This window comes from Anguilla anguilla, chromosome 2 (assembly GCF_013347855.1).
Source record: "Anguilla anguilla isolate fAngAng1 chromosome 2, fAngAng1.pri, whole genome shotgun sequence".
Classification (NCBI taxonomy): Eukaryota; Metazoa; Chordata; class Actinopteri; order Anguilliformes; family Anguillidae; genus Anguilla; species Anguilla anguilla.
The window spans coordinates 14,630,364-14,657,539 of record NC_049202.1 but is presented as its reverse complement, the minus strand read 5'-3'; the positions used below and the strand labels follow the sequence as shown (position 1 = coordinate 14,657,539).

The 27,176-nt window shown below is 50.4% G+C and overlaps 1 protein-coding gene across 2 annotated transcripts; it reads left to right on the top strand.

Annotated features, from left to right (window-relative positions):
* Nucleotides 1-2,019: 2,019 nt before the first annotated feature.
* Nucleotides 2,020-26,677, top strand: fam53b (family with sequence similarity 53 member B). Of its 2 annotated transcripts, none has more exons than XM_035406671.1 (5): nucleotides 2,020-2,286; nucleotides 13,830-14,073; nucleotides 15,473-15,530; nucleotides 17,770-18,524; nucleotides 25,639-26,677. In XM_035406671.1, exons 2-5 carry the CDS (start codon nucleotides 13,993-13,995, stop codon nucleotides 25,978-25,980), a joined length of 1,236 nt encoding a protein of 411 aa, XP_035262562.1. In that variant the 5' UTR covers nucleotides 2,020-2,286; nucleotides 13,830-13,992; the 3' UTR covers nucleotides 25,981-26,677. The 2 variants fall into 2 exon arrangements, with proteins under 2 accessions (XP_035262562.1, XP_035262561.1); XM_035406670.1 differs by lacking the exon at nucleotides 2,020-2,286 and adding an exon at nucleotides 10,074-10,423.
* Nucleotides 26,678-27,176: the final 499 nt, after the last annotated feature.

The window sequence follows — 27,176 nt, the reverse complement described above, 5'->3', positions numbered from 1 at the left end:
ATAAGATATATATTAGAATTCCAGCTAGGCTGTTGATGATGTGAGCTACCATTGGACACACAGGGTTTTGTTTACCAAAATCCAATTTCAGTTTATGGATGGTGAATGGGCCAGATTTTTCCCAATGTGAATGAGCCGTTCGAGCCATTGTGTATCGCATGGCCCCAGAGTGTTTAATGTTACAAAAATACTTTCACATAGAAAGGGGAATTTCAGTGGTGGGTCAATGTGATGCTGATTCAGACCACAGGTACACCTGAAGCTTGGTGTCGCAGACATACAAGGCATCAACAGAAATACTGAGGCATCAGAGAAAGGACCCTGTCTGAGCTAGATCAACCATATGCATTTCTAAGACCCAGAGCATTCTCCCGTGCAACTGAAATAAACAACCATGTATATTTAACAAAGTCAAAAATATGGACAGGCGTGCCTGTTTTGTGTGAGGCTGCTAATGCTAGTGAGCTCTGGTGTTGAAAGCACATGTCAAAAAGCAGTGAAAATAGCTGTGAAATGTATAGATTTTCACTTTGTTTCAGGATGGATGTGATTTGTTTGAACAAATTCAGAGGCCGCTCTCTGTGCTGACACTTGGATGAAGACACTGCTCATAATGATAATTGAGATTTGACAGCTGCTTTTTCAGGTTCTGTGCTGTGAATGCAGCTCTCTCTCTCTCTCTTCAGTGTGATACAGCAAATATTTGTGCTTTCTTACTCTGTAACCAGGGAAACTGTTTGAAACGTCTTAATATGATTTTCAAGTGCTGATGAAATTAGTTGTGCAAGAAGCTGTGCTATTTTCCAGACCAGGGAAACCACACGTATGTGAAAATGATTCTTCCCGGCCCTATTGCAACCACTCATAATATGTTGAATGTAACTATCTCAGTGTTACTGTATATTTACATGGTTTAACATTATCATTGCAGCAGTGTAGTACAATGGACAGGCTACAGGCTACTATTCCAGAGAGGTGGCTGCTGCTGTACCCCTGTTCAAGACCATCATATTGAATTTGATGAGTTTACATCTGCTGTATAAATGGAGAGTAGTATGTTAAAACAGGTAACATCTGGATGTTATTCTGAATAATGTGTCTGCTAAGCAAATAAGTAACTGAAATTATGTTGTTAAATTACATATAATGTTATATTGCTGATTGTTTTGCCTTGCGAGTGTAACTTTTGTTTGTCTGATATAAATATAATACAGATTTTTGGAGGGATGGTCAATGTAAAAATGTGCATTTCTCTTTATGTTAAGGATGTGCTTGTTGTGTTTTTACTGCACAGATCTTCCATACATTTTTGCAGGGTTTTCAAAAGGAAAAAAATAAAGTAGCATTCCACCTACAGCCTATGCACAATGATACTGGATACACAATGTCATACACTGTCTATATGTACATAATTTACAAACACCCCTGACCCCTTTAACTTTAAGTTTGTTATTTTGGCATGTTTGATAAGTTTATTTTTTTTACACACATAAAGTGCAGTCGAAAAAAACACAGGACAGAGAATATCATTATCTCTCCAGAAATTTATCTGGCAAGGAAACTTTTGTGAACTGAAATACTATGCAGAGAGGACGCACAAAGACTCATCAGCTAATTCAGAGTACAATGCAGGGCTTCAGATGCATTTAATGAATACGAAGACCAAAATGCCAAGCAGATTTAATCATCAATATGTTTTCCTGCCAGCATTTCTACGCTCAACTCCTGAAACATCACACCGGCATTTCGCTTGCTAGTTACCTCCTTATACTATTGTTTTCGATAACTCCAGAGTAGACGATGCCAAGCACAAAAGGTAAAACTGTTTTAAAGAATTGTTTAATCTAAGGGAAATGTCACAGTTGGCGAAAGATAATTTGCTTGTTTAATTAAAATTTATATTAAAGTATTTTAAGAACAAAAGTTACTGAAGCAATGTATTATTTTTTCGGCTACTTGTACGACTACATACACGCTCCCCCCTCTAGTAAATGAATGGTTCGACTGTGTGCGGATACTGTTACAATGTGTACAGCGAAGGAACTGGCGTAATGTTTATAGAGTAGGTCAGTCTAGTGTTGCTGTAACGTGAAGTAGGGTGTATGCAAGTGCTTTCTGCAGAGCTAGTCTTTTGTTGCAGCAGATGAAGATGACTTAGTTTGCTTTCCAGCTATATAGTTAACTCCAACAGGTTTACAGCTACAGTTGGCGAGTTCAACATTGATCCCTTAGAGATTAGACTATTTCATCTCATTGAGAAATCTGACAGTATGCTGCCCGATTCTTGTAAGTATACAGTTTGCTGAAGTTAACTAATGTTGGTTAACTTAAATGACTAACAGCCGGCTCTTTGTTATTACGTTACACTAACTAGCTACACAGCTAGCGGTAGTAGCTAACAAGCTGAGTCAGGTCTGCTGTATTTTTGGCATGTTGCTAGATAGCGTCTAAGTTTTGTGTGTAACGCTAGCTAGCTAGCTATCTGGCTAGCTACTATTAAAGGAACAACTAGACTAGGTAACTATGTAGATGCATTGTTTTAGCCAGCCAGACAAGTCTGGCACATACAATATAGTTTACGGTATGACAGTTCAGCATCAACACCTTGAAGTGGAACAATGACATGTTTACCTTTGGTCCTGGAAATGTCATGCTTACCACGAGAACCTCTCTTCATTGTTTGCAGTTGGCTAATTGGTACTAGTGAAGTAAACGATGGACATGGGTAGGATGGCCTACAAATTGAATGACATTTTGGCAACATAAACGCGTCGAAATACGGAGCTGCATCTGACTTAAGACAGCCAACTAAGTTAACTAGATCGTACTTGGGGAACTCTGAGTCAACATGTGATTTGTTATTTTGATTGTGTAGTGAACTAGCTAACTTTATCCAGCCAGTTATGACAATATCGAAGTCTCAAGGGCGTTGAAACACAAATGTTTTCGTTGGTGTGGTTGTTTCTCGGTAATTGAGTTGTTGACTTCCTTCCTAGATTACAATGCTGCACTCAAGAACAATGCTCGTTAAAATGGAGCGAAAAGTATGGCTGAACTGCCATGTTCCAGGTTACTGCAGTATAGCGCGTGGTCACAGCTGTTGCATAAATCAGACTCCAAGTATGAAGTAGTGAAGAGTTGCTTGAGAGATCATTCGCTTTGTAGCGGGGCTGTGCAGGGCAGACGGGACAAAAGCTTTGCTGTGTGCAAGCTCCTGCCATGGGCCCCGCTCTGCTCTGTGAACAAGGCAATTCAGGCTGAAAACCTGACTCTGCTGCTTCATAGTTTTATGGTGCTACGCTGCAGACACGCACGCAATTGTATAGAATAAGCCATCACTGCATTAGAGTATTTTACAAGAGCTCTGTTTGTTTATTTCCTTGTAAAAGGTGTAGCTAGGTTTCTGTAGGGCTTGTATGTCAACTCAGTGTGGATTTATGTCTTGATATAGCCTATATGTAGCCTATTTTGAATGGAGATGCCGTAATCTTGCCTCTCCCAGAAGCACATTCCTGTTTTGCCTACTTCTGTGTTATCCACAAAACTGGCAGGTTGTAGTGCAGGTTGATTTAGATTTGTTCAGACTCATATCCTTCATTAAACATGTAATTATCAATGGTTTGCCTCTATTGTCTCTCTTTGTTGCCTCTGAAACACAAAAATGTCATAGTCTTTGCCAAATTAAATAGGCCTACTCATTGCAGTATTGTCTCATGAGATTGTTTGTGTTTTTTGCGCTAAAAGCATTTATTTGTCTTTTCCCAGAGCATGCATGTTCACCTTTTCCAGATGTCTGAGAAAGGCCCAGTGCTAATTCAGGGTTGTCAGATGGGGAATTTCCCTAAAAATGAAAGAAAAGAAAAAAACTGCAGGAGTAAATATGTGTGGGAGTCAATGATAGATGAGGGATTTTAAAAGAGGAAGTCGTATGAGATTCACTTGTGTGGGGGATTAGAGGAATATATTTGGGGATAAAAATCACAGGCATCTGGCAAAATATTGTAAGTATCTGCTCTCGGTGGAATTCAAATTCCCCCCACAAGAAGCTTGTGTTACGATGGCTGCTGACCTTGTTTGTGCTGAAACAAGAAGGCAAATGAGCTCATTGCACAAAGTGAAATGCACACGACATGATGCAAATGTTTTGAATGAAATGTCTTATGCTTTAGTCTTGCTGAGAGGATGTGACGGCCATCGTGGGTGGATCATCCTGTGGTCGCCAGTTGCGCCGGGGCAGATTTCCCTGCGGGCTCCCGGCTTATGTGTCTGTGGTCACATTTTCCTCCATTTTTTTGAACTACCTTTTCAGCTGAGAGCTCGAGGCGAAGCAGGGCCGGCTTCCAAGTTCCCAGCATTCAGAGCCTGCTTGTCGTCTGAAATTGTTTCCTATCGAGGGGTTGAGCCAGCGAAAGCTTTAACAGTGGGGTAGACGTGAAAGCAGCTGTTCGTAGAAATTATTGCGTGTTTCTCAGTTGTTTTATGAGAGCCATGTTGCTTAATGTTTTGTTGTCTATGGACCAGAAAACCCCAAAAAAACTTTCAAGCAACTTTGTTATCAGGCAATTCTCTGTAGCCTTCGTGTAATATTCTGTTTCGCTTGTGCAACCCTAATCTGCTTGCTAAACTCGTTTCCTTTTTGCTGAGTTTAGAGATATATATTTTTGAGAGGATGTTTGTGTTGGTAAGTTGGGCATACTGGGGCAAAGAGCTCTTCAGAAGAGAGAAATGAAAGTCCAGAGAGAACTGGTTTTGCACCGAGTAGGCCTGTCTGAAATGGCATGGAACTGGCATGGCAGCAGTGTGAACTCTTTGATTGTTATCTCACCGTGACAGACCGAAAGGCCCAGGCCATCTGCGTTTTCAATGAGGTCTGTTGTCCCTCTCATCCTGTCTAATGTTTTGCCCTGTCTTGAGGAGCCTTATAAAGTAAGGAAGGGGGTGTTTGTTTAGGCTTACTTCCTTCTTTAGCTGCTGTGTTCTCAATGTGTGTCGCTTAAATCATTTGATTCCATTTTCTACAAATAGGGCCTGTAGCTAGTTTCTTCTCAGCTAAATAGGATACACGATTATTGTCTGTTAAATGTATATCACTCACTTATGTGTAAGGTAGTGGTGTTGATGGTGTTTCACTTAGAAATAACATGCTTTTGACAGCAAAGGGAAGTTCATGCTTTTTCCCTCTTGGTTTCTAAAAATATTGCATTCCTTGATAGCCAGTGTTATCTTCTACACCACCCCTACTGTCTGATTACAGGCTTGGTGCAATATCTGTGTCACTTGGTAAAAATCCCCTTATGCAATTGGGAGTATATTGAACTGAAATATATTATCAAGATGTCGCAGCACTTTGCAAAATATATGGGAAATATGTTTATTGTTATATTTTCAAAAAAGTCCACAAGGTTCCTATTCTACCTTGGTAGGAATTGGCCTTTGTCCAACTAAAAGGAGCTTTCTGAAATTGTGTAGACTACCTAAATGTGGCATCTGGAAAAACACAGTACAGCAATTGAAGCTATTGTAATTAAATGGATGATTCTGAAGTTTGGTTCATGACAAAAACATGCGTGTGTAATTGCAATGTGCGGATGGGCTGAAGCTGATTTTAACCCGGTTCTTGGGCCTAGGGGATCATAATGCTAACAGCTCATTCCCTGCCCCACGCCCTCTTGTCAGGGAAATCTGCCGTTTATTGCAGTAGGTTCACCGTCAGCTGGTGTATTATGGTGTTGCGTTTTTCCTCATTGTTTAGAGTGAATGTCATAAATCAAACATGGCGGTACGTATTGTGTAATAATTGTGTACACATCACATCTCTATTTATTACTCACTGTGTTGTGGTCTCTGTGAGTGTAATTGGAACACTTGTGAAACACGATGTGCAAAAAATGATCCCCAGTAACGGACAGTTGAAAGAAATTCGGTTTTAAAACACTGTCTACAAGGAGGCGATGCATTCTTTTCCGCCGGCAGAGCACTGCCCCTCTTCCTTGAGAGGGTGGAAACATGGCGGGGGAAATTTTTACGAGCCCATCAAACGAGAACGACTGTGAAGAGTTGAAAGATTTGCTGTTGCGTTCACAGCAAGTCTCCCGGGAAGATTTAGGCTAATGAATTATCTCTGCCAGCGTTTTTATGAGTGAGCGGATTCAGATTGTGACAGGTTTTACAGTGTGCGGGCCTGTTGTTGTTGTTGTGGGGCGGGCGGCGTTATTACGAACCAGGTGTTTTCGGGTTCGGGCGAAGGCAGGTGCAGTCTTTGAGGGAGGATTGAGGCCACGCTAAGGATGTGTGAAACTGACACCGAATGAACAGGCCTAGACTTCTTTGTATCAGGTATTCAGAGCTCTGGTGTGGGGTGGTGGTGGGGGAGCGGGGGGTTGGGGTTTAAATGCAGCACTCTACATTGTGAAGGACCTTTCATGCCATTGCTTCGCCGGGTAACTACTTGACCATGCACAGTCCGGCGCAAGTTTAGACTTTAACTATTTACTGAAAATAGCACGGGCTACAAGAATAAAGCACACAAACCACGCGGCACTATAATTCTAATAAAGGGACTGAGTGGACAGCATTGATATGTAAATTTTTGTATTACCCTGACAAGTAGGCCTGTGGTTTTTTTTAGAGGCCTGTATCTACAGACCGCTACAGACCTCTTCTTCTTTTCTGAGCGCAGGTATACAAGGACTGCCTGAAGTAATTAAGCAGAGTTGTTTTTTAAAAAAAGCAGGCCCCGTTTGGCTCCTGCATGGTTAAGACACACAGATTTGCAGGGCCTTTGTGTTTATGGTAAATGGCTCTATTGGGTCCCGGTTTGTGTGGGCAGCTGTGGGCTTGTGAAATCGTGGTTGTGCCCCCCCAACCCCCCCCCCCCCCCCCGCCACCTACAGCTCAGGCCTTCAGCTCCTTACCGCTTTGCAAGGCTACAAAACTTGTTAGCCATGCTTGTCATTGCCTGTATACCCACACATTTCATTTTAACTACGCCCTCTTGCTCGCTCGCTCACCCTGTGTCCTAATTGTTTGTATTGAATTCTGGTTGAAAGTGAAAAAGCAGGGCAAAGAACTCTGAATTCTGGACAAAGGGTGAGAGTTGATCACTTTATGTGTGTGTGTGTGTGTGTGTGTGTGTGATTGCATGAATATTACATGCACACGCACACACACACACACAATGCACAATAATACGTAGGCTATACAGTTTATATATTTGCTTATATGCTTTTTTGTGTCTCCTTATTACCATTTAGCATTTTTTTTTAAACTGGCATCTGTAATGGCCACAAAGTTTATTGACTTATGCAAAGCCCGTGACACTGAATCTCCTCTGTTATTTGGTTTGGTTTGGCTTTAAACATTTGAGGGCCTGGAGCCAATGGAAGAGGCGTATGGTTTGCTAATTGATTGACTGCATTCTCAAGGGCACCGTAACCCTTGCCACAAAGCAGCCAGCTTTCCCAGAATGCCTCAGTGAGCCGGAGGCCTGCGGACCGGCGGGCTGTGCGTTCCGGAAGATTTATCGTCGCCCGTGAGTGACACCCATCGGGAGAGCGCCGGCGGACCGCTGGAGGCTGTTCTGTAATTACCCTCCCCCCCCCCTCTGTGCGGCGAACGGGTCCGTGCTGCCTGGGTGTGTACTGCTGGTTGGGGGAAAAAAAAAAAAGAGAGACCCTGTACTTGGTTTGTGGAAGAGTAATACAAACTGAAAGAATTACACTGTGTGGATTGAACCCAAGGAAAAATAAACTAGAAAAGGCACGAAATTGCTTCCTGGTTTCGCTCTGTTTTAATAGCCCGGGTGAGTCACACGCTTTTTAAGTAGCCGATTCTGTCCGATGATTGTGCCGTAAATTGTGGGTGGCTCCGCGATGGCGTGTGAGACTTGGGTGGGACCGCGGGTGAGGGTCAGAGAACAGGCCCCTCCTGGCACAGAGGACTGCACGGGGACTCCAGGGGCCCCTTTGGGGGGGGGGGGGGGGGGTCAACGCCCGCCTCACCTCATCCACCACCCTGGAAACGACCCTGGATGATGATTACAGAAGTCACGCCTCATTGCATTTTCCTTTCTCTCCGTCATGAAAACTTTGTTTGGAATTGGAAACCATTCTTCTGCTTATTTTCCATGGCTTCCATTCCACCCTCCAGTGCTCGTCAGTACCACAGAATGACTACACATACCACCTGCCCAAGTCATCGCAAGTCTTCCTCCGTTCCCGATTTCACTCAAGTTCAAAGAGCTGTTCCTTTCCTCTCTCTCCTCTGACGCACGTCCTGTGCTGCTGCCATTGAAAGTGAAACCGCTTTGCAGGGTCGGTCTGCACTCTGGACTCCGTCACATCCTCCCTGTCCTCCAACTGTCATTTTTTTCGTTGTACACTTTCAGTTCAGACAATCCTCCCTTCAGCGAGCAACGATTTGACCTGCACAAAGCCAGAGAGGGATCGTTTGTCCACAGAAAAAGGAAAGAAAGTCACAGCGAAATCTGCGATGGCTCCAGCAAGGCCAGTGAGTCGGTATGTGAGGCGTTTAATGGGAACCTTTGTGCGGCCGCAGATTTGTTTGCATCCTTTCCTTTCAGTCTGGAGGTCGGGTTTCGGCCCCGCGGCGGGTCTCGGGTGCCTGAACGAAGGGGCAGCGATCTGCAGGCCGTTGAGTAGAGGCGGAGGCCCTGCGCGGACCGCAGTTCTGACCCGGCTTGGGCGCACGCGCTCTCCGGCGCAGAGAAGGGGAAGGGACCGGGTAAGAATTCACTTTGCGCTTCACGGAGCTCCGCTCGGCGAGCTCGGGTGAGGACCCGCGGGTGCGGCCGCCCCGGGTGCGGAGTCTTAAGCGTCCGAGCGGCCCCGGGGCGCATACCTCCACGCGTCTCATACCTCCACGCGTCCCCCTCCGCGGGAACGGGGTCACGAGAGACCGGGCGACGGCGAGAATTTACACATCCCAGCGAGCCCTGGATCGAGCAAGACGGATTACCGCGGTTGTCGGACCGAGAGTCACTGGGCTCTGAGGTAATGCGTCCGTGCAGATTAGGACCCCGGCAGTGGCCGCGGAGCAGACGCCGCAGGTAAGGGGAGAGGCCGCTGCTGAGGCCGGGTGATTAGCCGGCCTGTCTGATGCGCGGAGAGGCCAGGGACGGGTCCCGACGGGGTCCGGAGCACCAGGCCGGGCCTCGTGCACCACCGAGACATCTCAAAATGGGTCGTGGTAGTAGTGGACAAATGAGACGGTGTTTGTCAAGGAGCAGTGAGATGTCTGCACTTAATCTTCCGTAGGCATATAAGGTCACGGTCCGCCCTCTTCTGTACCCCACAGCGGGGATTAGTCCAAAAAATTTGATTATTTGACTATGAGAACACAAATAAATCATGTAGATTAGGATTCTTAAGTAATTTGATGGGTGTAAACAAATCAGAGATTTATAAACTGTGTTTACATCATGTGGAGTGCAGTTCTGTTTGTCATTACATAAAAATGTCTACTGAAAGACCGAATAGTAAATTGTGAATTGTTTGAATGAAGCAGGATTTATGTTGTGATATTCATATCCATGTTATTAAGCATAAAACCCCCTGCTGATAGTAATTTAATGATTTATTTTCTGCATCCGAAGTAGGAGTAAACCTATATTTCTTTCTGGGAATAATTTGTATCAGTTATTAAATATATGCACCATTATCTCCTACAGCAGTGTCTTGATTAGTACCGCATACCTCTCTAACAGATGTTTGCTTGGCATCATATTCTCTGTTAACCCACTGTACTGAGGCATGGGGGGCGGGGGGGCTGTCATAAGGATTAGCTATATAGTGAATTGCATGTGGACCATAGCAAGTGTAGCCACCAAGTTCGATCACTCATGGAACTCATGCAGACAAAATGACACTCATTTTGTCCCTGTTCCTGCTGGCTTGCAGTGGAGCCAGAGTGAAGGAATCAAAAGAAAGTCATCAGTTTCATCCGGCCCAATGTGCCCCCTCTGGGTTTTTCATACAGTTTGGTTGTTTTGGTTTATTTTTACAACCCAAATTCGTTGGAAGTCGCGATGAGACCGTGGGAGAAAAGTGTAGGCTGAGAAGTCTCACCAAATGGAGGGGAGGCCATTGCCACTGCTGACCAACCACGGCCCGAGGGGAAGTTCCTCAGAAAAGGTGCAGCTTTTATCTTTGTGCCGCGCCCCGTGTCGTCACGGCGACAGCCGCTCTTCGGCAGATAAAGAAGCTGTCAGTCTCCGGAAGGTTTCTCGAGCGGGTTCACTGCGGGGAAACGGAGCTGGGGGTTTTTTTGCGCCCGGTGAGAAAGCAAAACCACGCGCGCGGAATCCAGTTGGCCCGCATTTTTCCTGCTGCGCTTACGGCGCGAAGCGCGAGGCGGGACGGGCGCAGGACTCGACGGAGCCGCAGCCGCGCTGGAGCGCGTCCGGGTATGCTTCGCTCGTCCTTTCTGCGGCCGGCGTCGCTACGCGCGACGGCGAGATTTTCCTTTCATGCTCCGTGTTGCCCTTGAAGATACATCCTTTAAAAACATTGCACTGAATCACCGGAGTTGACCTGAAATGCCGGCGCTTCCCTACCCTTTATTATTTGCTGGCATAGCAGTCCACCTCTAGATACTGTGTGTGCATAAATGCTTAGCAGCGGGAGCTGATACTTTGGACCTATCAAAGAGGAAATGGGCTTAAATTTGCTTGCTGCTGCGACTCTAAATATAATGATGATTAATTATATGTATTTGGTGCCAGTAAAGAATCTTGAATGGCAGAAACCTTGCAGCAGAATGCTCACCGCACATCAGGGAGAGCCAGGTTGAGAATGTGGGCCGCATGCGGGGAACACCCTGTGGGGAAAACGATAAGTGTGATAAGCGTAGCTGGGAGTCCCTCTGCAACTTGGCAGCTCTGTGGGGGAAATAAAAACCCAGTGAAAGCGTTTGGTTGGGCATACCATTTAAAAATCAACATGGATAGGAGAACTCACTTGGTGTATGCTTAGTTTCTTGGCTTGATTTTCAAATCAACTACCAATGGAAAACTACCATTTGACCATTTGACCTACCATTGACCACTGCCAACTACCATTTCAAAGTCTTGAAGAATAACATTATAATTTGCCTGAACGCAGACATGGCTGCAATTTGAACTAGAGCCCACAAAGTAAGACCAAGTTCTGAATTTAAAAGGCTGTTGGAGTGATATTGTGTTCCCATCGGTGCTGTTTCCATTCAAAGTTATTGGGCACAGCTTTGAGCTTTCAGGATCACAGCAGTGCGCATGGACTGGAAAAGGGCATCGCTGAACACCCGGTTTCCCCTGAATGCTCCCCTGAAGTCCCCTACTGAAGACACCTTAAACCTGAGCCTACCACACCACCTCAGACAAGCCAGGCCAACCGGGGCCTGCTCTTCCCTCCGGGGGTTAAAGAGCTGTGGTCGCGGCGGGGTGGGATCCTCAGATAATTTGTGAACGTTTGTGTTGACGGTGCCACTGGAGGCGGTCCAGGGCCTGGCGTGACGGACGGCTCGGTCTCCTGGCACCAGCGGGGTGCTGATCAAAGTTTAACTGTTCGCAAGTATGCGGCAACCCGACCCACGACGTTCGCGGGGGAAACCAGATACCGGGGCGAAATCCGAGAGGGTCCTGTTCATTTCACTGAAGTGATTTCACAGTGGGTGAGACGCTCCTGAAATGCATGCCCTGCGGAGCTATTGAGAATCGTGTAGCCTAATACGATGCCACAAAGCGATGAGTAGAACCTCATTAGCATTCTCTGCGGTGGCCTGGATGAAAAAGTTGACATAGTTTCTTAAATGAATAATATCTATCTATTAGAGTTGAGTGTCTGGTCAAATTCATCGACAGTGCAAACTTGAAACTGTTTAATGGTATCATTTTCAGGCAGGCTTAATATAGGATTTGTAATAACCTCTCATTCCTCTCAAAATATTCTGTTTTTTTATTACTCCATGGCTGTTTTTATAGGCTGCATTTCTAAAATCTAAACTGTAGTCATGTTAGATTTAAAGAGGTTCTTCTAACCCTTTGAAGTGCATCTTTCTTGGATAGATCGTGGCATTCGTACAGATCAAAAGTCCACAATCAGCTCGAGTAATCAGTTCTGTTAGCGTACTGAAGGGTAAAAATGTTCTACTCAGTACCACAGTGCTCCTGATGTTCCATAACTGGAGATGGGATTATCAGTGTCCTCATTGCCCCAATACATCCAGTGGCCCTGTCACTTGTGGAGTGCCTTCTCAAATATAGATGCTGCCTGGTTGCCCCCCCCTCCTCGCCCCCCACCCCCGGAGATAGATAGCCGTGTCTTGCTGCCTTTGATTCCATTAGTCATCTCCAGGCAGTGAAGCAACCTCAGTAACCGCGAACAAAAACTAGCCTCTGGAGCCCTGCCTCGTGTTGTTTACGTAGAGTGATAAATGTAAGTAATGGAAATCATATGCTGCTGGGAGTCAGCTGTGACAGGACGGAGATGAAACGCCAGCGAGCGGCGCGGCTCCGAGCGGCCCGACCCCGTCCCGTGACGACGGCCGCCGGGGGCTCGTGATCCGGCCGTGATGTCACCTCATTGTTTCCCACGGTATTTCATCATCGGCACAACGGCCTTTTGTCTCGCAGGCACCCGCAGAACCAGGGCTAGGTCAGCTCTCCTCTTCCTCCTCCTCCTCCTCCTCCTCCTCCCCCTCTCCCTCCTTCCCTCCCTCCCTGACCGATCTCTCTCCTTCTCCTGATCTCCTATTACTCCTTCCCTCCCTTTAGTCTCTTCTTCTCCTTCTGCCCTCGGCCTGGCTACTTCTTTATCTCTCTGCAGAACTCTTATCTCCCTCTTTTCTTACCCATCCGGTGTTTAGAAAGCCGTCGCCTTACCCGATCGCGGCTTTAATTAAAAGCGTCGATTTAAAAACGGCGAGCTTTACATCTGTCTCTAATAAGACAGTTTACAGCGTATGGACCGGCGCTAATGGAAGTCTGCTGTTTGGATAACCGCAAGGTCACAGCTATTCCAAGCTCGCCTCCGAGGATTCTGTTACACCACTTTGAGTTCCCTCCGTGTCGTGTGCTGAAAGTCGAATATCCCAAGCAAACATGCCCGCTCTTAGATATCCGATAGGCCTCTCTGGGTGAGAGAAATGTACGCTAGATTTGAAATGCTGCATTACAGGGTCCCTGCTGTAGGCACGGAATGGCACCGAATTGTGTAAGTTTGCTTATTTCCTTTTTTTTAGTGGACAAGCCAGGGCTGTTCCCTATTAGTAGTTTCTCACATCATTAAGCATTTACAGAATTTAGTTCTTTGAAAAGTGAAAATGCTTTGACATGAAGTTAATGGCTTAGGTTGGTGGGTGGCAGTCTAGAATAATGGTTAGGTAACAGGGTTTATAACACTGAGGTTTGTAGGGCTGAATTCCAAGTTGGGCTATTGCTGTTCCACACCCCACATTAAAAAGGCACAGTCCACTTCATGGTGGAAGACAGTCAGTCCACTTTAAGAGGGCTTTGATAGCTAAGTTCAGCTGCATTTCAATGCTCAAGCCACAGGAGAAACCAATCTGCCAGTCCCTACACTGTGTCTTGGCTGGCCTTTGCATACAAACCTGAAATAGTGAATGGGTCCAGTGTTTGAGCCCACCTGGCTGACAGACCACACCAGTAAAACCCAGTCCCCCCCCCCCCTACCCCTGTCACCCCGGGAGATGGCGCCGCCCCTCGGCCGCATCAAGGCCCTTGGTTACCGTGTCCACGCAACCCAGTTTGTGACGCGGGAAAATAGAGGTCCTGGACCTGCTTGTGATTGGTGCGTCTCTTTGTGTTTGTCCAGGGATCAGAGGAGGCCCGTGAGACGTTTGAGGAGGGCGCGAAAGCGTTCTGCCAATGGGAATCCGGACGCGCGTCCAGCCTGCTCACGCCGCGACACCAGCAAAGATGCCTTCCATTGGCCTTTGCCTGCACTGGAGTGGACTGGGGCAAAGACATGTGTTACCATGGTGATCATTCATACTAAAACACTGGAAAAGAAGAAGGGAGTCGATGATGTAACTTCCATAGAGTCAGACTTGGAGCTGGTAAGATGTGTTTGAAAAGTTCCAGTAACCAGTTGCATAATACCAATGTGTATGTTATGTATATGTTGCTTCAGAAAGTAAGTTGTGAGTGCAAGGTATAAGTCAGAATTTCTGAAATATCAGGAAAAAAGGCATTGGCTACATTTTGGGAAGATCAAAGTGTGTAGGTCGGTGGTTCCCAGGGCTCTCCCAACCCTGTTCCTGGAGATCTACCGTCCTGTAGGTTTTGTCTTCGCTCCAGCCGTAACAAAGCACACCTCATTCAACAGCTAGATATTTAGTAGACAATTAGTAGAATCGGGTGTGCCAAATTATGGTTGAAATGAACACCTACGAGGACGTAGATCTCCAGGAACAGGTTTGGGTGCCACTGGTGCTGGTTTTCATTTGTTGCGACCTCAAGATAATAATGTGCATAGAAATTACATTCTTCATTGAGTGAAAAGATTGTAATTAGTGACAGGCAAATCATGCACTTTGATCAAAAAGCATTTTCTTTCATAATGACAAGGTCTAGAATAGCCTGCAAGGTCATATCGTTAAGGTAGAGTTCATGTTCAGGTTTGATGCTTTGCTGGATACTCTCTAGAGACATGATGAAAACGATGAGCCTTGGTAGGCTAAATGTATATTCTTAACATTATTATTACTATGTTCTAATTTTCTAAATGCGTAAATATGAATGTTCAGGAAGGAGGCTGAGAGCATGCTCAAAAATATCTTTTCAGTCGACCCACACACGATTGACGTGACTTTCTATGAAAAGAATCGATGCAGAGAACCTGAAAATATCAAAGGGAAGGATGTTAAACTTTGCGCTAGTTATTATGCATTATGAGCTCAATGGAAGGATGTTATTACTTTTTTTACCATGGCTACCATCTCAACAGAACCAATTGTTGTGATAAGGGTGTGTCAGATGTGTTTGCTCAGCCCTTGGTTTCCATTCCCACGTGAAGCCGAGGTTTAGCAGTGCAGGGTGAGTCTTGCCTCCTTTGCCATTCAGAGGCTTATTGCGGCGAGGCGGAGCGAGGTCTCCCGGTAACGAATGGCGGACTTCGCCCCGCAAACGGTGCCGTCCCGTGAGGACCCCACGGGGCTCAGTTGGAGGCGCTCAAACGCGGTCCGAAATCAGAGTCCACCACCGACACGCCTCTCTGTTTTTAGCGCTTAATCATTTTTTTTTTTTGTGGTTTACGACATCTCGCTGACAGCCCCGTTGCCAGTAATGAAGGAGCGTTGCACTTCCTGTTTTTGCTCTGTGAATCATTTCTGCTAGTGCCCTTCACAGGACGCAGTCTGGCGTGAGAGGCACGAGGGTAGCAGAGAGTCCCCAATGTGGGGTGTCTGGCGCGGCGCCCTTCTCACCCCCTCTCGCCCCCCTCTGTCTCATTCACAGCGAGGGCGGCCGACCATGATGAGCCAGGGGACGGCCCTCTTCTCCTGCGGAGTTATGGGTAAGTCCCCTCTCCCCCCCAACACATACACATATCGCTCGCTCCACTCCCTGCTCCCTTGTTTTTGTCTTGAGTGAAGCTCTGGGGTATGAACTGTAATTAACCAAGTTAATTACTATAATTAAGCGCTCTTGTCAGTCGCTTTGATTGTGCTGAATGTCAGGTGTGGCTTACGCTGGTGGTGTGACAGTCGTTGTCACATAGCTGAAAGGTGATTGAGATTAGCAAAGATTCTTTTCTACCACCCTCCTCCATGTGGTCTCCACTCAGAGAGAAGACCACACATCACCGTCACAAAATTCTGGTAGTCAGACTCATCCAGCGCTTCCTGTGTAGACTCGTGCAAAGCTGGCTGAACGTGGAGACCTGTGTGAAGTTTGCCTACCTCTGCTCTCAAATGAACTCTGCCGCTTGTTCGTTGTATTCGCGCGACTGAACTAGCTTTTGAGGTTTTGAGGTTTTTCAAATGCATCTGCTGTGCACACAAACCCTTTTGTCAGGTCCTGCCTTGGCCTACTTTTTTTTTCCCCTAAGCCTAAAGACCGGCGAAATTAACTTTTTCAGAAAATCTTCAGCTGTTCACAGAAAAACGGAGTGAAGAAAGTACTGGTGAAAAAGAGGAAAGTCTTTTGAAAGGGCTGGATGGTAATGAAGATGTGCACATACAGGGTCCACAGGGAATCAGTAATACCAAGGCTAGCGAGAGGTCCTTGGTGGCTTTATTGGCTGGTTGCACCAGTTTCCCAGCGGTAGTTGTCGTTCTTGTTGCGTATGTAGAAGGCCTTGCCGGGACTTCGCCTCAGATTTCAGAAAGTCTTTCTCCGCACGGGTGCGCGTGGGGGCGGGGCCTCGCCGTCGCGGCGTGCCGCCTGCCGCGCGCTCTCGCGGGGGTCCTGGCCCGTAATTGAAGCCAGGCTCACCTCCGGGAACGCGCAAGCGTGGTTCAGTTCTCCCGGACAAGGCTCCATTCAGGGGAGGCGAACTCCGCTCCTCCCCGGAGGGGGGGCTCAGCGCTGCACAGACGGCGGGGTTGCCAGATTCGGGCCGGGCCCGGGGAACCCGTCTGGCGCTCCGCGCGGCGCTCACGGGACGCAGCGCGCCTCTTAGCCGGCCCGGGCTTCGGTTGCTCGAAGCGGAAGGAGGAAACGGTGTCAAAACAAACAGCGCGGAGACAATTTCAGGTCTTCAGCCAGAGGGAATTTGAACGGGGTCGGATCTTTCCAGAAGCTCGGGAATCCTGGACGGGCCCGTGACGTTTGTGCTGTTGAGCCAGACGCTGAATTGTTTGAGTAAATAATCAGTTGTGCTGGGTGAAGTGCAGTAACTCTGCTTAACCCACGCACGTTGCTGCGGGCAGGCGTGTCTGGTATGCAAAAAAAGTTGTTTGAAGCGCAGTCTGAAGACCGTAGCGTCGTTAGCTGAGCCACGCTCCTGGTGCTGTTAGCCTGCCGCTGAGCTTTTAGCCTGCGCTGCCGCTGGTGTTTTAGCCTGCGCTGCCGCTGAGGTTTTAGCCTGCGCTGCCGCTGGTGTTTTAGCCTGCGCTGCCGCTGAGGTTTTAGCCTGCGCTGCCGCTGGTGTTTTAGCCTGCGCTGCCGCTGGTGTTTTAGCCTGCGCTGCCGCTGGTGTTTTAGCCTGCGCTGCCGCTGAGCTTTTAGCCTGCGCTGCCCGTGGTGTTTTAGCCTGCGCTGCTGATGAGGTTTCAGCCTGCGCTGCCGCTGGTGTTTTAGCCTGCGCTGCCGCTGAGGTTTTAGCCTGCGCTGCCGCTGGTGTTTTAGCCTGCGCTGCCGCTGGTGTTTTAGCCCGCGCTGCCCGTGGTGTTTTAGCCTGCGCGGCGGGGGCTGTCCGGTCATGGCCGCCTGCCACTGACCAGGAGCTGCTATTTCTGGCTCCTTTTGTCCGTCTGGCCTCAGCTCCACTCTGCATTGTTATGAAGGAAAAGTGCCAGGCCCTCACAGCTCCGCCCCCTTTCCTCTCTCTCACTTGTTTTTCTTGGCTGTTATTTAAAAAAAGAGCTGAAGTGGATTCACTTCTATATAATTGCAGAGGTGTACGGGCTAGCAGGAAACAACAATCTAAATTTGCAGTGAACTGGGATTAAGGTTAATTTGTTTATGCACGTGGGTGAAAATGAATTGCGTCTGCTGGGGTTGGAAGGTCTGTGCGTAACAGGGCCTGGTTTGTGTGTGTTTGTGTGTGTGTGTATGTGTGTGTGTGTGTGTGTGCGTGCACGCTCACGCAGGGGCAGATCGATGGCGGGACCTGGGGAGGAGCTGTGCCATCCAGCGGGCACCGGTTGGCACCAGCCTGGAGAGCCTGTGGGACGGGGTGGCAGAGGCATGCCCAGGGGGCGGGGACTGGGCCAGGGAGACGACGGGCACTCCCGGCGCCGTCTCCATCACCAGCCTGATTCGGGACCTGAGCCTGAGCGAGGTCAAGGCCGGCCCCTCGGCCTCCACGGCCCCGCCCAGCAAGCGGCAGTGCCGCTCCCTCTCCTGCTCGGAAGAGCCGGGGGGCTGCCGGTCGTCGTGGCGACCGCAGAGCTCGCGCGTGTGGATGTCGGTGGAGAAGCGCCGCTGTCACAGCGGGGGCAGCGTGCAGCGTGGGGGCGGGGGCGGATCCGGGGGCGGGGCCGGCGGCACGGGGGCGTTCCCCGCCATGCAGCGCAGCTCCAGCTTCAGCCTGCCGGCCCGCTCCAACGCCCTCCCCCTGGGCTTCGAGCTGCCCTGCTTCACCTTCACCAGCCTCCAGCCCTCCCCGCCCCGCCCCCTCTACCTCTCCCACGAACAGATCTGCCTCCCCGAGGAGTGGGGCCCGTCCGGGGCCAGCTCGCCGGACTCCACCCCCGAGCTGGGCCGCCGCGCGGGCCCCGGGGGCCTGGCCCGGAGCCGCTCGCAGCCCTGCGTCCTCAACGACAAGAAGATCGGGATGAAGCGCAGGCGGCCCGACGACTCCCAGCAGGCCCGGCCCTCCCTGGACCTGGCCAAGATGACCCAGGTCAGCCGCTGCCACTGCTCCTGCCCGATAGCCGAAATGCTGTAGGACCCCATCGCTTCTGCCCGATAACCGAAATGCTGTAGGACCCCATCGCTTCTGCCCGATAACCGAAATGCTGTAGGACCCCATCGCTTCTGCCCGATAGCCGAAATGCTGTAGGACCCCACATAAACCCCGAAGGCGTATGGAAGGACGTTTGCACTTTGCACGTTATCGAGGATAACCCAATAAAGCCGTAAAACTTACTGCCACTGTGGCAGGCAGCCCTGAGACCTACCTAAACTGATTAGCTTAGCACGTCGCTAGGAGTCTTTAGCATTAGCCGCAGACCCACAGTCATTACTCAGGAGCCTGCATCTTCTTTTAACATTGTCATTTATATATGAGTGTATGAGAATTTATTTAAATCCAAGGTGTACAGGGGCCAGTCTGTTTCTGGATTTTGTGCAAGTTCTACTCCTGATTATTTAATTACCTCAGTTATATCTTGATCTAACTTTTGTATGAGCACTAGCTACAAGTACAACCGCTAACTGCAAGTTTGTCCTAAAGACGTTCCAGTACTCAAGTAGAGGAGTGAACCAATATAGTTTAGAGCTGTCAGAAAACTAAAACTACAGTAACTGGTTTGAACAAAAACCAATGCACCGACCAGCTCTCCAGGACCTGAGTTGTGCACCCCTGATTTATACCTCAAGCATACTATTTTATACTTCATAAAACTTTAAGTATATTAGAAGCTTATATGAAATATGCTTAGTATGAGTAACTGTGTGAGTGTAAAGTAAACAGCATTAGAGAGAAAGAGGCAAACTTCCTAACTGGCAAGTGCTGTGGAAATGCACTGCTTGGCGAAATGATTTTATTTATAGCTCCCCATGTAAACCATCAGAATTTAGGGACCATTTTACAGTTTTCCTAAACATTTAGATATTTTCCAGATAACACGGAATAATGACTTGACAGATCGAGTCCGACCGCGGCCAATTTTAAACGCACTCTCTCGACCCTTCCCGCTTTACTCCTTCCCCACTTTAAAGAGAGCGCAGTCTGCAGGAGCTAATGCAGCAGCGACCGAGGAGCCCGGGCTGAATTCGAACCAGCCCTGTTGGGACGTACTCCGCTATCTTGCAGTCACAGACACCTCATCGTTTTTGGATATGAGGACATATAAACCTTCGATGTCGAGGCAGCGGTGTCTGGCCTGTGCTCTTGGCGAGCTGCTTTACCGAGAAGCTCCTCGAATTTAGACCCGCACGAAGCTAGCTTCTCGCGCTAGCTACATGTAACAGTGCTTGCATGTCTGTGGCGGAGACTTAGACTTAGTTAGCGGCTGTAGCATGCGAAGCACAGCGCGAGAACTGGTATTGCACGTAGAATGTAAGAAAGTAATAAATAACGGTTGGTTTTTATAAGAACTGTACTTTCGCTAGCAGAATAATATTTATGTGGTTTTTTAAAAAAAACCCTACTTGCCGTTGGTGCAGAAGAAAGAGATGGTGCATATAAACCACAGACTGGCGGGGGTGGGGGCGGGTGGGGGCGACGGGGCTTTTCGGATCAGATGAGCCTCTCCCCCCGAGGGTCTGGCCCGGGCCCCCTCTCAGAGCCCCTTCTCCGGCTCTCCCTAAACCCCAGAGAATTCCTCCAGGGGCGTTGCTCAGCAGGCTGGCGTCGGCCTGCGCCCCCAGCTCATCACTCCTGATTAAGATCCGCGGGCTCGCGGGGTCAGATCACAAGAATCCGTCCCCGTCTCCCCCCCCCCCCCCCCCCCCCCCCCCCCCACCTTCTCCCCAGTCCCCGGCCCCTCAGCCTCCTGTTAATTGACTTTCAGAAAGTCTACAGGCGCAGATTCGTCCAATAGTAATCAAATAGAGAAGCGCTTTCGGCCTGTTAGCGTGCAGAGTTACCCCGGACCCTGGCAGCGCTCGCGCCGTCAGGAATGCTACTCTGCACCTCGGACTCCCGGTCGTCTGTGTGTGGGAGCTTTCAGAAACAGGAAGCGGGCGCTTTTCGTTCCCCTGCCTGGGGTCGGGTTGTGAGTGGCACGCGCGGGTTTTCGGTTCTGCAGAGAGACCTGGGGCGGTGCGTTCGGAGGCGCTGGGAAACGCGCCGTCGGCGCACGTGGCTGGGTGGGCCCGGGCTCAGACCGAGAAACCGCGCGCACGCACACGCACACGCATACCACGCGCAGTCATGCGTGAAGCCCGCCGCGGGGGTGGCCGTCATGTGCTGCGGATGAACCCGAGGCCGTTCGTCAGGAAGGCTGGCATGCGTGCTACGCGCTCCCTCGAGGGGAATTTCAGCCACCGTGGAACCTGCTCAGGGCTTGAGAGTTCCAGTCGGTAGGAAACCCTGTGTCATCAGAGCGAAGAACGCGGAGTCGGTTATCTTGCAGCATAGGGGATCTTTGTGGGGGAGCTGTGGGCGGGGTCCCAGGGCCAGGGGCGGGCGGGGAGGAGTGGGGAACCCGTGACGGGAGAGAAGCCACCGGTGAGGGGGGGGGGGGGGGGGGGGGTCTCTCGATTTTAAACGCGGAGCGTCCGAGTCACGGCGGGTTTCGAGCGTTAAACGTGAAATTATCCCCGAAACCGATGACGTTGAGGACAGCCTCGCTCAGCTGTCCCTCTGAGTTGTGGACTCGGCTGGACATTCGCAGCGAATTGTCAGCTGTGTGGCCCGCTCCACATTTTTTCTCTCTCTTTTTCTAAGAAACTGCATTCTTCCAAAGTGCTCAAGCCCGCTTGATGATCTTGAGCAGGCACTGTGAGTAATCTCACGGGCACTTATTAGGAAGCAGCGCGGTTAGATCAGATTACTCATTTTCCCCCTGCAGCTGGCTGTGGCTTTGGCCAGTGGCTGCAGTGTTCTCGTTTCTCCAAGACGCGAGAGATGCTCCACCTGCGCTGACTGGGGCAAAGGTCTCTGTGCTGCAACCTGTGCATTCGGGAGCCTTCTGGGCATGCTCCCCTTAGGCCAGAATGACAGGCATGTTCTCTGCAGCCTTTATCAGCTGTTTTTAAAGCATACAGACTGGAGACACGCACACACACGCACGCACACACACACACACACACTCACACACACATGCACCCTCTCGCACACAGTACATACTTACACACACACGCTGGACTGCGTGTGCACACATGGCTTCTAGTGAAATGCACACGTGCGCAAACACTCAGATATATGACACACTGTAAACACGTGCAAACATGCATACAGCTCACACAAAAAAAACCCATGCAAACTTGCACACACAGAGCTAATGTTAAAACACGTACGCACGCACACATGCATGCACACACACAAGCTCAGAGGCGCGCACACACTACTCACACACCTGCAGAGGCACGCACGCACGTGCACACACTCCTCACACACACGCGGGGGCACACACGCACACACACACCTGCGGAAGCACGCACGCACAGTCATAAACAGGCACGCCTCGGGCTACCCGAAGGGAAACGGCGGGAAGCGTGCAACTGCTGAGCGACATCAGCGACAGAGCACTGCGACCAGCCAATAACGCGCACCCCTGAGTGATTGGCGGTCTCGGCAGCCATACCGTACTCCGGGACTGCCGGAGGGGGTGTTCCGCAGCGAACTGACCACCGCCCACAGTTAACGAACCCCAGTCCGAGAGGCCCCGTGCTTGACCGCGCTAGAATGCGAATACCGCAGCCAGGAAGAGCCTTCCGCAGCGCTCGCCCCTAAACGCGCCGCGCGGTCGCGTCTCCGTATCTAACGATCGTTCGCCGGCGAAAACGAACGCCCTTTCTCCCATGCCGGGTGCCAGATCTGCGCATAATCAGCAGAGCCCGCCACACATCATTTAAGGCGGGAGGGTTTTTGTGAAAACATTCCAAGGGCAGGCAAAATATTTTTACTGAGGGCCTTATCACGTTCCAGCCTAAGATGGCTCGTTATTTCCTGCCTTTTGTCCTCTGCTTGCAATTTTTTTTTTCTTTTTTTTTTCACTTTTCATTCCTTTTAAGATAATGGCTACACCTGCACACGGGCTGGCAGGAATGGTGAGTCACAGGTTTCCACCGTGAAAGCGTAGTTCGGAGTACTTTGGGCGCATGAAGTGTGCTTTTGTGTTTTCTTTTTTCCTGGTACTGGGTGTGTTAGCATCGGTCTTTATTCTTTCCCACTGACCTTAAAAAAGCACTGAGTGTACCGTGGTGACAGCAACACGGACCCATTCGGTCTGTCCTGGACTGCGTGTCTGTGGAACGGCGAACGCAACGGACAGACTGCAGGCGCGTGGTCGTCTGCGTCCACGCGGCTGTTTGCCGGAAACTTCTCAAGCGGCAGCTAAGCACGAACCTTGTGTTTGTCGGCAGCCGTTTCACAAACGTCATTTGAATTTGATGAGGTCGCTTGTGACAGCCAAATGGAGAACTGTCCTCTGAAGTGGACAATGAAGTCTTTTGTGCGTCGCTCTAGATGAAAGCGCGGGCTAAAGCGTCAGGTTCTGCGCGCGTGTGTACTGGCGAGGGGTGGAGGGGCCGCACAGCCGGGCAGCGGCGGCAGCGGGTGAGGTCGGCGTGCGTGGCGTCTGGCCTGTGCGCGCCAGCGAATGTGGCGCGGTGGCGAGGGCAGCGAGGGGTAGACCGGGCGGCGCGGGGCACTCGCCCAGGCCACCGGACGCCAGCTTTTTACGCCTTCGGGATTCCTGGAATACCACCGCTCCGGCCAACACGGCCGCTCCCTCCGCCTCTGACGCTCTGCGAACGCCGTCGGCTGGACTGCGGGAGGAAGAGCTTCAGCGGGATCCTTCCTTCTCTGCGGTCCGACCCGCCGACCCGTCTCTGCTGCGCCGGACAGCGCTGAGCGCATGTGAGGGCGTGGTGTCAGGAAAGGGTGGGCGTGTCCAAACCTTGTAGGGTCCGCTGAGATGATGATGATGATGAGGATGATGTGGAGTTTTAAGGAACTTGGCTGGTAGATCGCTGGCGCTGCCACTTCCTCTGAGCTAATTATACCTCCTCGCTGGCTAGCGCTAAAAGTTGTAAAAGATGGACAGCTTCCCTGATCTCCACACTCGGGATGGCAGGAAGTTTGCGCATAGCGGGGTTAGGGATCCGCCGAGGATGCGTTGCGATATATACATCAAGCGGAGCGGGACTCAACCCTGCGCCACCCTGGTTAATATCAAGGGGACGGAACAGAATCTCCCATCCTCTCCTTCACTCGCTTTATTTTTTCAGCTTTCCAAGCAGCAGAGCAGCCGGCTTTAAAGGCTGTTATGCATCGTTTGTCTCATTACCCTTGAATGAGTGCCCTTGTAGTACTGCTCAAACTCAACTAATTTCAAGCTCACACTTCAATTAATAGCACAACTTAATGAGGAACCGAGATATTTTTTCTTCCCAGATGAGGTACTGGGGTTTTAGGTTATTAATATAGACTCCACCAGCATGCTAAATAGAGCTGCAGCTAGCGTGAGTGTGGGGAGAGTGTGAATAGAAGGAGAGTTAATGTTGGTGATGCAGCGTGCTTCCCTTCGCTGCCTGGTTGCAACAAACTCACAATTACACACAGAGAGGGGAGCAGGGGTGCGCAGACAAGAAGTCAGGCAAACAAGATGAAAAGCCTGGTAATCTACCGGGAATTAGGAGCAGAATTCCCCCCCTAATCCTGTTGCGTTTGGGCTGCAGAGCTGTAATCCCAGGGACGTTTTACAGGGCAGATCTGACAGACGGCTGGGAACTGAAGGCCTCTTGTGCAAGGGCTTGAGAGAGCCAACGTCCTCCTGTGTGGACAGAGGTTAAGGCCACGTACGCGCACTGCACATACAGAGTACTGCACGCGTGATCACGCACGCACTCGTACGCCGTCTCTCTCTCTCTGGGGGTACGTCACACGCGTGGCTTTCACTCCCGAAGTGAGTGTGCCTCACGCGCAAATAAAATGGCTGCTTCTGGGTCAGCACCACAGCACTGAGGGGTGTGTGTGTGTGCACGTGTGTTTGCGTCTGTGTGTGTCTGCGTGCGTGTGCGTCTGTGTGCGTGTGTCTGTGTGTGCACGTGTACATGTGCGTGTGTGCTTGTACATGCGTCTGTGTGTGTGTGTGTGCATGCAGGCTCAGTGCTGGCCCATTCATCAGGCCCCTGGTTTATGAATGGCCTTGTCACCCTTCCACAAGGGAGAGAGTGTGCAGAGTTTGGTCAGGAGAGGAGGAGCGCGGGGGGAGCGAGGTGGGGGGGCGAGCGGGAGGTGCAGGAGAGCGGGCTGGGGGACGGGTGCCAAGGAAAACGGTGGGGGATCCTGTGATCTCCCTCTTCACTCAGGCCGTCCCATTGCGGGAGGGGTGGGGCGGGGGGGCCGGGGGGTGGCGGGGGCAGGTGGGCGATCACATGCTCAAAGCTCCGCACCAGGGAGGATCGTCCTGGGCTACGCCCCCTCAGCCGGCCCCCCGGAGGGCCGACGCCGGGCGCCCCGCACACACACGCGTCCTCCAGGGCTGCGCTCTGAACGAGACCCTCCGTCAGACGCCGTCAGCGATCACATGACCGCGGCGCACGCGTTCGCGGGTCGGGCACGGCTGCGTAAATCGAACCCTACGTCCGCGTGGCGCGCGAACTAAAGCGGGGGAGGGTGTGGGGGGGGGGTGGGTTTGCGGGATCGGGATCCACGTGTTGGAAAAAGCCCGTCGATTTTACAACGCAAATACGCCCGTTGCCATGGAGAAGCAAGCACAGCAAACACGTGGCGTGCGTTGGAAGCCGGGAGGTGGTTTTGGTTAAAAGGCGCTCGGGGTAGCTCTGTGAGGGAGGGAACCGCGGCGGTAACGTCTGGCAGGAATGCGAGCGTGTTCGAATTCGCCTTTTAAGGGTTACTGACAAGGGCGTGTCCGGCTCAGCCGTTTCCCTGGTGGTCATTTTGTAATGCTTGTGCAAGGGATGCTTCTGCCTGCATGTGCCTTATTTTTAGAGGACAGGGTACAGAGAGCCACTGTAGGTGCTCTTTACGTTCACTGAGAATGTTCAGGCAAAATGTTGCTCTATGTTTTTGGCTTGCTGAAGTTGTATGATTGAGGAAGTGAATCCCAAACAGCCGTTTCACCGATCCCTCTGTTTTTTTCTCCTTTTTTTCTCTTTAGAAACTCCGGAATTTCCACAGCCTCAGCTGTCCCGGAATCACTGGGGGGGACTCCTGCCAATCAAGCCATACCCCTGCCTCTTTCAGTAGCACCGGCCAATGCCTGAGCGGCTTCGCTTCGGCGTGCGACCCGGAGCCGCCGCGGCGGTGCAGCGGAGCGGGCGGGGTCGGCGGGGAGGACCCGCCCGGCGAGGAGCTGGACAGCGACTCGGCGGCCAGCGGGGACTCGGCCCCGGGGAGCGCAGAGGAGACAGAGACTCACTGGGGAGGGACGCACAGGAACGGGAAGGACGTCTACCAGCTGGGGGGCGAACTGGACATTGAGCAGATCGAGAGGAACTGAGCGGGGGCGGGGGGAAAAATAAGGAAGAGAGACGAGCGCAGGGGAGGACGGCGGAAGCGCGGAGGAGGCGCCAGCGCGCGAAAGGAGGACCAAGCATGTGGAATTGTGGGAAAGCGGACGCGGGAGTCGGAGGAGCGGCTCGGGGGTGGGCGGGGGGGTGGTGCGCGGTGGGGCGGCGGACGCGTGTGGTCTTCCGTCCCGGGACGCGCGTGAACGGCGGGGGGGGGGGGTCAGGGGGGCGGGTCACTCGCTCTGAAGCTCTCTCTCTCTCACAACCTCTCTCCCTCTCTCGGCCTGAATACCTCGGCGCATCTGGAACAGAGAGGGGAGCCCGGGGGCTCGTGCAAATCCCCCCCCCCCCCCGCCCCGAGGCTCTTTGTGGCGTCTCTTCCGTGTGCGCGTGGGTATATGAAGACCTGGGAGAAAGGCTGCTGAGAACAGAGCTCAGAGATGTGCCCCCCCTCCCCCTCCCCCCCCCCACATCCAGCCCCGCCCCTTCTCCCGGGTACCCGTACAGACGTCTGCGCTCACACAAACTCTGCTAAATAAATAAAAAAAGCCTTTCACAAAAATAACAGGGAAGTTGGTCTGTTGAATTGTATTTCCCTCTCTCTCGCTCTGAAACAGATTTATGCTAATAGCGTTAATTTCTTCCTTTATTTCTTTTTTTTTTTAAACTATAAAGCAATGTAAAACAAAAAAAAAATCTATATGAATAAACACTGAATTTTAAATGTGCTGTGTCTGTAATTTAAATGTTGTGCGGATTATGTTTGGTCATTAAGGGTGTTACTGATGGATTTGACAGATTGAGCTTTATTGAAGGATTGTTCTCGAAGTCAGAGAAGCACTTAAACTCCCCCATCTTCAGCCACGTGTTTGCTGAAGTAGAGGAAACGAGAATTGTATTTTCAACAGTTGTTGGGGGGAAAAAAAAGGCACTTTAAACTGCTGACAGTATGACATTGGTTTACATTCCATGTGATGCTTTTAAAAGTTAAGACCGATGATGAGAGAGTGAAGTTTCATTAACCCCGTAACAGATGGAGCCACCGCACTGAGCACTCCCTCTCAGCCCTGCGTAGCAAAGAGCTAAGAATGTTCATACAACTGAGTCAGCAGCCGAACATTTCTCTGTGTGTTTTAGGCTCTCCGACACCTTGTAGGTCGGAGTACCTATGAGTAATGATCACATG